General features: G+C 57.0%; 1 protein-coding gene across 1 annotated transcript; it reads right to left on the bottom strand.

Annotated features, from left to right (window-relative positions):
- Positions 1-2,785: 2,785 nt before the first annotated feature.
- HSPB8 (heat shock protein family B (small) member 8) lies at positions 2,786-6,655 on the bottom strand. Its single transcript, XM_009909743.2, has 3 exons — positions 5,823-6,655; positions 4,680-4,743; positions 2,786-3,500 (listed from the first exon to the last, which is right to left on the bottom strand). Exons 1-3 carry the CDS (start codon positions 6,199-6,201, stop codon positions 3,341-3,343), a joined length of 603 nt encoding a protein of 200 aa, XP_009908045.2. The 5' UTR covers positions 6,202-6,655; the 3' UTR covers positions 2,786-3,340.
- Positions 6,656-9,647: the final 2,992 nt, after the last annotated feature.

The following is a 9,647-nucleotide window of genomic DNA, read 5'->3' as shown; positions in this document are numbered from 1 at the left end:
ATTCAAATTTATGCCCATTACCTCTTGTCCAGTCACTGGGGACCACTGAGAAGAGTCTGGCCCCATCTTCCTGACACCCACCCTTTAGATAATTGTAAACATTAATCAGATTCCCCCTCAGCCTCCTCTTCACCAAGCTAAACAGCCCCAGCACTCTCAGCCTTTCCTCACACGAGAGATGTTCCCCAGTCCCCTAGTCATCTTAGTGATCCTGATCTGGTTTGTCCCTCTTGAGCTGGGATGCCCAGAACTCTACACAGTACTCCAGTGAGGCCTCACCAATGCAGAGTAGAGGGGGAGTAGAACTACCCTGATCAGCATTGCTGATGAAAACAATCCTACCCCTTCCCCCATGTGTGACAGGGGTCCCAAACCACACAACCCACGGTCTCGGTGCCTCCCAAGCACCCTCAGCCAGCCCCAGGGTCATATCTGCAGAAATTCTGCTCCTTCCTGGTCACAGCCACATCCTGCACGTGGCAGCTCCCTGCTAGAGCCAATATGAAGCTATAACCCATAATGTGTTGTGACACCAGCCCGTGCAGCCTAATTGCCATAAAGCCATGAAATGTGATGTAACTGGCAGCGTGGCCATGACAGCGATGCGTTAGGGGTCTAATGGCTTCAAGCTGCTACCTCACACACAGGCTGAGGAGGAGCAGTCAGCTCCCACTCCCCACTGGCACCAGCTCTGCAGCACCCCAGTGCCCCAGCAGGGCACATTTCCCACCCTCTCCTCCCCAGGCACAGGGGGAGATGGTGAGGCAGAAGAGCCCCAGCATTTCCAAGCATATTTTCCCATTTGCAGGAACACCAGTAGGAACAACTCATCCTTCACTTCAGTGATCAGGTTATGGCCTTAAAAAACAAGCAGTTCTGCACTTACAGTTATTTCATTAGCACACGATCCTCCAGACAATCAAACAGCTTAAGAAGCTGCAGGCTCCACAGGTCCAACACGCAGCGTATGCAAGAGGTCCACAGTGCTAAATGCCAGTGCCAGCCTCAGCCATCCAGAAAGAATTGTTAATGCATCTTTTACAGCAGCCTTTGTAGGGGTTTATGAAGGAATTCATCAGAAAGCAGAACCAAATAAACCAGAAAATTATTACAGGGGGGAAAAAAAAGCCCACAGCCTCTCTGAAACTGCAGGATCAAAAGCTGGGAGCCATCAGCCAGCTACAGCAGCTCTTATCTATAGTGAAGCCCCAGGGTTGTGCCTAAGGCTCCCTTTACCTGCAGCATTGGTGTAGCTGCAACCTGGGAGCTCATTATATAGCCTGGGGTGGGACAGGGTCTCAGATGTGGCTCATTGCCCCCTGCAGCCCCAGAGGAGTTGCAGCTGGTTCCTTGCACCCACAGCCCTGCCCGGGGAGCTGTCATCTTCAGCTCATCTGGTGCAAGGTCAGGGCTGCTGGGAGGGCACATCCAGACACTCATTTTGGGGTGCTGGAGCCTGAGGGTGAGTGCCTCAGGGACACTTCCCCTGGGGTCCTTCCCATGAAAGGTGCTTTGAGGGAGTGAGGTGCTGGGGACAAAATTGGGCTTGGGGATGTGGTGTTTTTTTATTCAAAATACTGAAAAAAAGACATTCTTTGAAAGGGTGAGGAAGGGGAGGGACAGTTTGTGCTGGAGAGGTGGCACCCTCAGGGGCAGAAAGGCATGGGGCTGGAGCTGTGACTCATGACTTTTTCACTTTCCAGCTGGTACTGGTATTAGATTTCAAGGATTTTATTCATAAAAATCATGGTGCTCAGGGCCAAGCCTGGCAGAGCTGCAAGGGCTGAGCCCAGGCTGGTTCCTGCTGTGGGGGTGGTGAGCACACCTGGGGCACCAGGCTCTGTAACAACCACTGAAAAATAAACATAATATGTAAAACCAAGGTGAGAGCCTCCAGGTTCCTCTCTCTGACCTGGAGTAACCGGTACCATGGTGGTTCCCAGGTGCTGGGTTTTACAGCACATGATGGGCTGTTGTTGGTAACCACATCCCAAATGAGCCACAGTGGAACATGTGAGGGGTTATTTTTAACTCTGAGGTCCTGGTGACATGGAAAACTGGGTGCCTGGTCCAGGTGCCCACAGATCAGTGGAAAAACTCCTGCCTCCCATCAGCACCTCATTTTGCTGACCCTGGGCCCTGGAGCATGTTAACAAATCTTATCCTGTGCTTCACCCTTGGGGATAGTTCTAAGGCTTTGTCCAGAGCCCAGCAGGAACCATTTGCTGGTGCATCCAAGGGGTATTGTATGGGAAGTGCTTCCTGGGAAAGCTGCTGGTGGGGAGCTGCCAGGGTGAGATGGAAATGGGGATGGTGCAAACCCAACTTTCCCACCTCAGAGGCTCATTGAGCATCTCCAAGCAGAAAAGAATATTTGCAGCCCCTCAAGTGAGTAAGGAAGGAATAAGCCCATAGTCCTTGCCAGACTCAGTGCTTCCCTGGCACAGTGTTAGCCGAGACTTGGCATTTACAGGCTGCAGAAAAGGTTCAAGCAAATGCTTCAGCCACCCAGCAGGGCAAACATCCCCACTCAACTCTCTTCTCCCCCCATGGGAAGGACCCTGTGCACAGCCAGGAGGTGGCATACAGTGGCATCTCCCCTCCTCCCCGCTGCCCTCCCGCACCCGACCCACCAGACTCAACTGAGACAAGCAGAGGCTAAGAACATCAACTAGGTTTTATTCCTCAGGTCTGACAAGTAAAAGCACAAATTGTCTTTGGAAAAAAAAAAAAAAAGAAGAAAGAAAAGAAAAGAAAAAGAAAAGAAAACAACAAACACAAAACAACAAGAAAAAAACCACAAACCAACACCCAACACCCAAACCTCAATGTTCAAAACACGCGGACGGTTTGCGTTCCTCAGGACAGAGGCCGTGCCGTCAAGCTCCGCTGCCGGACGCGTGTCCTTTGCAGAGATGTAGCTTAAAACAAGCCCAACCCATGAAGGAGGAAAAGGCACAGGGCTATGGGATTCCACCTCAGATCTAGAGAAAAAAAGCGCCCTTGTTTTTTGCTATTGTTATAAATATCCCGTCCGAGTGGCTCGGAGCAGAAAATAACCATCGTGAGAATATCCGTTCTGCTCGGCCTCATGGGCACAAAATCTCTACTGGCACCTCAGGCAGCTACAAGCCCTCAAGGACGGTGGCCTGGCACCCTGCACACACACCCCAGCTCTCAGCTGGGCCCCCCGTGGGGTGGCAGGTGATGCCATCCCTGCGAGCAGCACCCGTCACCCTCGCCGGATGCCACGCCGCAGGGGACCGGGGAGCGGGGATCCAAGGGGAGCAGGGAGAGGGAAGGAGGGATGCTGGGGTGCAGGAGGGATGTGGGTGGTCCCTCAGGCACAGGTGGCCTCTTGGCTCTCAACGGGGATCTCACTGCCACAGCCACCCTCGCCGTACTGCTGGTAGGGAGGGATCTGGGGTGCCTCAATGATCAGCAGCCCCTCCGGTGACAAGGAGGCAAAGACGGTGATGGGGTCCACCTCGTAGGGAAGCCTGCAGAGGAGAAGGAAAGGTGACATGGTTTAGGAGCCGAGACCAGAGCAGCAGCTGGTTCAGAACATGCCACATCCCTGGTGGACACTGAGCCTTGGGAAGCCCACACAAGACCCCCCGTGTGTGGGGAACCACCGATACTGAGCCAGCAGCCCCGCGGGGCTCAGCAAAGCCTGCGTCATTACTGTAGTGCCTGGGAATGTGCGGGGGATATTTAAAGCAGCTTCCTGGCCGGCCTGGCCCCTCCGGGCTCTGTTTAATCTCTGCGGCAGATGTGTTTGACGGGATGTCACCCGCCGTTCGCGCTGCCCAGGCTGCCGCCGCAGAGCCGGAGTAAATCACCGCCCTCCGCGCCCGCGGCAGCCACAGGCCTTGCCCGTAAAAGGAGCCGCCGCAGCTGCCGGCTGACGAGCAGGAGGGAGTGCGTTGCTCGCCCCACCTTCCCTGTGGGAGTTTGGGATGTACAGGGCTCCTTCAGGATGGAAAAGCAAAGCTGCCACCTGAGGAAACTCTTCCCATGTCCCGGGCTGCTTCTCCCTGCTAGCCCTGCCAGCCTCGTGGCTGGGGGGCTGCCATTCACATGGGCAAAGCACCGCAGCTGGGGCTTGCCCGCCTCGGGACCTGCCTTCCCTGCCAGTCCCGGCCCGTGGTTGTTGCCAAAGTGAGCCAGGGTGGTGAGTCAACGTGATAGGGATCTGACTGACATCACTCAGATAGCTCACACGCATTCAGGCACGGGGATGGATTTCGGGGCTGGTGACGGTGTCTGCCCGTCATGCCTTGCTGCGCCCCAGGGATGTGCTGGCAGCTCCTCACACCCCTCCTGCTCCCTGCACCCCGGGTGGCTCAAATCGCAGCCCCAGGCCTGGAAGAGGCTGACAAAGCACCCAGAAAAAGGCCTCCCTTGGAAAACCACCGTGTGGCCCCAAACAGCCACTTTTGTGCTGCAAAAGGGCAAGTTTTGGAGTGAGTGCAGGTGCAGGAGTCTGCATATATGAGCTGGGGCACAGGGACTGGCAAAACTCAGCCCTTTACTGTCAGTGCCATCCCTGCACAGTTGCAGGGACAGGGTCCCACAGCAGGCTGGTGACATTTGGATGCTGGTCAAGGGGATGTGGCAGCCCCTCCATGCCCCAGCCTTTTCAGCAGGGGAACACCCCAGGGCTGACTGGTACCTACTGGATTTTCTTGGTGAAGTTCTTGGAGACGATGCCTCCTTCCACCTGCTGCTCCTCGTGTTTGCCTGCAGGGAAGGACAATACCCCACATCACCACCTCACCAGGAGATTATTTTTTTTTCCCCAACAAACAACAACAAAACCCAACAGGACCATTTGCAGAGGAGATGTTTCCCTTCCCCAGTGCAAATTCTCTCTGGAGAAGGCTCGGGGAGCCTCTGTGTGGGGAAGGAAATGGTGTACACAGCACACCCATACTCCTAGGAAGAGCCTTGGGACTCACAGGCCCCCAAGAACTGGGGCTTAAGAAAAAGCCTCCAGACATAATAAAACCTTTGGAAGTGACATTGTTCACCCTTGTCCCTCTCCCTCAGGCTGGGCCCCTCTCACTGCACCATCAGACTGGGGTCCCCATGTCTGGAGGACCTCTGAGGTTAAAACCACAATAGTGGTTGCCCAGATCCCCTTAATTGGATGCCATGTACCCCAAAAAATACTCAAAGCCATGCCATGTCCCTCCCCTGGGGACAGTGTCAGTGCCAGGCCAAAGGGATGCTCGGGGCTGGGTGTCTGTGGACACCCCAGACACCATGCACCCCTCACCCACCATCCACAGCACTAACTGAATTTTTAGGGAAGTGTTTCTGGCCAGCTTGTCCCCAGGCTGGGGCATGTCAGGGGTGGGTTGGGGTGGAGGATGTGGAGCAGCTGCCCCCCACTTCCGAGCACCAGAGTTGTCTCTGTCTTGGCCCCTTTAAAGGGAATCTCCCTCGGTGCCAGCCTCACCCTGGCTATAATTACCTGAGCCAAGCTGGGGCCCCTCTTGGCAGCTCACAGCAGGGAGCTGCTGCCCACAGGGTGCCTCCCTGGCTAGCCTGGGGCAGCAAGCCGGGAGATCTACCCCAAAGGAGGCTTGTCCTTTTCATTTTTGCAGCAAACCACCGTGGCTTGGGATCCAGATCCCTCAGCAGCACCCCCAAACTGCCCGTGGAGCTGCCCCAAAGCCCTGCTGCAGCCTTGGCCCTGTTCCCAGGCTCAAAATAAAGGGCATTTTTACATTTTACAGCAGTTTCTTGAGCCAGCACAGGCTGAGCAGGCCTGGCTGCTTTTCATGCCCCATCCTCCTCCTCCCCCTCGCTCTCACCTGACACCTCGACGTAGCCATCCTTGGTTTTGACCGTCAGCTCCTCAGGTTTGAAGCTGTGCACGTTGACGCACACCTTCCAGGGCTCGCGGGGAAAGGGCGCAGGGCTGCGGCTCTCGGGGTACCCCCCGAAGCGTGTGCCGTAGCTGGGGGCCATGGTGGAGGCGCGGTTCATGCCGGCACGCAGGGGACCCGGCCAGGTAGTGGTGAGCCGGGGCCGAGCCCAGTCAGGCCAGTCCGCCGTCAGGTCCCCGGAGAAGGGGGAGATGCCGAAGTCATCGTCCAGCAGGCGCGAGGTCAAGCCCGGCTCCCGGAAAGGGTCGCGGACACTGCGCCTGCTGGGGTAATGGCAGGAGAAAGGCATCTGGCTGTCGGCCATGGCTTCCTTTGGAGGGGTCCAAGCGTGTCTCTGGGGTTCTCCCACAGAGCCTCAGCCTCTGTGTGGCTGCTCCTGGCTGTGAACTTCCCTGGGGAGCATCCACCCCGGGCGGGATGCGGTTGTGAGGCTGCGGGGTGGGGGGGTGCTGCGGGAGTGGTCCTCTCCTTCCCAGCACCAGGTGAAGGATGACGGAGAAAATCAATTCAGGGCTGAATCACTGGGAGCCGCAGGAAGGACGGAGGGAGCTCGCTGGCCGTGAGAAAATGCTTCCTGTCTGGCTGGGATCCCAGGGACCGGGGAGAGGAAAATAAAACTTCTCAGCACAAGAGGAAAAAAAAAATAATAAAGTATCCCAAGGTGGATAAGCTTCTGTCTCCCCTCTTGCTCCCCAGCACTTTATGTGTAACTTTCCCTGCTGCTCCTGGCTGAGAGCTGCAATAAATGCCTGAGCTTGGAGCCGAGAAACTTCTCTAACCTTCCAACCGTCGGGCAAGTGCTATTTATATGGATCTGGGAGGAGGGGGGGTGTGTTTTGCAATTCCTGCCCTGTCAGCCGAGTATTTTGGAGAGGATGAAACAGCCGTGGAGAATCTGGGCTGTGGCAGCTGACCTCTTCAACTGGCCTGAGGATCCTGACTGCCACACGGCCAGGGCACTTCGGCAGCTGCCCTGGCCCCCGCTGCCCCCTCCTGCCCAGTCCACCTGCTCAAAATAGCCTCCAAGCTCAGGGTCGGCTGCTTTCACCCCGGTGTCACCTGTTAAAAATACCCCCTCGGCAGAGCTGGGCCATGCTGCTCCCCTCACTGTAAAGCTATGTGTCCCTGCCACCGAACAGCCCACTGTACCGGGAAGTGGGTCACTGGGGGCACCCCTAGAGCAGCACTGTGAATGCAACTCGATCCCACAGGTGGGTGTTTGAGGGATTCTGGGGCAGGGTACAGACCCCTTTTGTAGCCAGGAACATGGAGTATCTCCACCACCTGGGGCTGCCCACAGATCTCATGTGTAAGTGGGACTATGGGATGCAGGAAGAAAATCATGATCAAAGGGATGTCCTTCTCCAGCCCTACTTCCTCAGCCACCTTCGCCGGCCTGGAGAAATGTTCCCTAACTGCTTTCTAGCAGGAGATAGACCCCGGGCAGCAGGCGGACAGGATCCTCCTCACAGCACTGCTCAGCCTCTGCCTCCTCCTCCTCCTCCTCCTCGCCCCACCGCATGCCCCAGCCCTGCCGCAATCGCGGAGCGCGGGCAGGGCGAGGCGGTAATCACAGCCGCGCGGCGGCGGAGCTAATTACAGGGCAGTGCGGGGAGCGGGGAGCGCGCAGCGCGCCGTGGGAAGAGGCGCGGCGGCCGCTGAGCCCCCAGCGAGCATCCACCCGCCCGACACTGCCGTGACTATGCGAGCAGCGGCTGGCTGGAGGCTATGAGGGGCTCCCCATGGAGGTGGTCCAGGCACGGTTTGGCTGGGGGGTGGGATGTGCCGGGGGATGGGATGTGCCGGGGGATGGGATGTCATTGGTGAGGGTTGTGTTTGCTGCGGGACCACTTCCTCATGCTGCATCTTCCCTCCTGGCTCTGTCTCACGCTCCCTCTCTTCAGCATCTGCAATTTTTCTAATGGACTTGATGGAAGTAATTACAGCAGGAAGACTTGAATGCAGCACAGGCCGAGCAGCAATTCAGCCACTGGTCACTCGGGCAGCTTTAATCACACTGCTCTGACGCAGCATCGCTGGGGGAAGGAGCTGCCTCTTCTTGGCATGGGACAGGGCTGCTCCCTCTGCTCAGCTCCTTTACCTCTCACCATGTGTAAGGACAGCTGGGCATCGTGTGGGTCTCCCTGGAGATGCCTGGGGAGGGACCAGGTGCTTGCTGAGCGCCGCTGGATGCAGGGAGGCAGCTGCCCCTGGAGTGGCAGAGCATCTCCCTAATCTCCCTCTGTCCCCTCATCCTGCCTGGCTGCCCCTGCCCGCCCTCCCCCCCCCCCCCCGGCTCCTTCTGCCCAGGGGTGGCAGCAGTGTGTCCTGTGGGACAATGCCACATACCAAGCCTGAGGTCAGCTGGGCACCTGTTGCTTTGCCTGGGAAGCAGGATCAAACCAGCACCCAACACCTGTTCAGGCAAACATTGGCCCACAGGGAGATGGCACAAGCCCTGAAGAGGTTTTGGACAGCCCCACAATCCTGCCATTTTTCCAGGAGCCTCCCAACATCTCCAGTCTGCATTTCCCTGCATAGCTCCAGGCCATCCTCCCTCCCCAGCCAGGAATCTTCCCTGTCGCCTTGTTTATCCCCATTAGTCACACGTCCTCTCCTGCCAGCTCTCACCCTCTCTGGGCCATCCCAATTTAGCTCCTGTTGTCACTTCAAATCTCCCAGCTGCCTCCCACTGTGGAGCTGGCCCCACAACATCAGCTCTGGGGAGCACCAAGCAGCTTTTCAGCCTCCCTTCTCCTCTGAGTGACCTGGGGATGCCACCCTGTGTCCCCAGGATCTGTCCATGCTTCCTGGGTCCTGAGCCCTGCTAGGAACAGTGGGGGGACTTGGTCCAGTGCTGCTGTCCCACTGCGAAGTTTCCAGCCAGTCCAAGGGATCACCCCAGGCTGAGGGATAGGATCTGGGGTGCTCGAGAATCCTCACCACCCACTTGCTCATGAGGGAGCACCCTGGCTCCTGTAGAGACAGCAGAGGAGGTAAAGCACAGCAGGCCCCTGTGGTGCAGGAGCACCATGGCACAAGGAGCTCCATGCAGGAGCTTGGCACGAGGGCTGTGCAGGCAGGGAAGGGAATGTCCCCAAGGAAAGCACCAGTGAGCCCAAGTGGTGACCTCCACGGTGAGGTGGCCACATATCTGGCTTGAGCTACCCATGCCTGAGCAGGACAGGGGGATCCAAACTGCCTGGCAAATGGCAGCAAAAGCCCAGCCCAGAGGGAAAGGACAGTTGCCAGAAATACTGGCCCACATCTTTTTTTGTTTCAGCCAGTGCCCTGAGGAGCCAGTCCTTGGCAGCTGGGAGCAGAGGCACATGCCCTTCCCTGTGGAGCAGCTGAAACAACCCAAAATATCCCACCGCACGCAGCCGGACCCGAAAGGAACATGACAAAGGCGGCTGTGTGAGAAGGAAATACTGCCCCAACCTTTATTGGAACCCTTTTCTATCCAGGCTAACAACTCAAACACCCCAGGAAGACTAAAGAGTACAGGATGGAGAGCAAAGGGAGTTTTACAACCAAGTCAAACCAACAGATCCGCCGGTGTCATTCGGTGAGGATTCGACCAAGAGGCGAGGAAACTGAGACACCATTTCCCTTGCTGCTTTGCTCACGCCTTGGCTTTTGCTCTGAACCTTCTCATTTCCTGGGTTTGGAAGGTGGAGAGCTGCCCCTGGGCTGGTGACACTTGGGGTGTTTTTCTCTAGGCAACAGCTTGACAGCTGCTGATGAAGC

This window comes from Dryobates pubescens, chromosome 25 (genome assembly GCF_014839835.1).
Source record: "Dryobates pubescens isolate bDryPub1 chromosome 25, bDryPub1.pri, whole genome shotgun sequence".
Taxonomy (NCBI): domain Eukaryota; kingdom Metazoa; phylum Chordata; class Aves; order Piciformes; family Picidae; genus Dryobates; species Dryobates pubescens.
The sequence above is the reverse complement of the archived record's forward strand: the minus strand, read 5'-3'. Positions and strand labels throughout refer to the sequence as shown.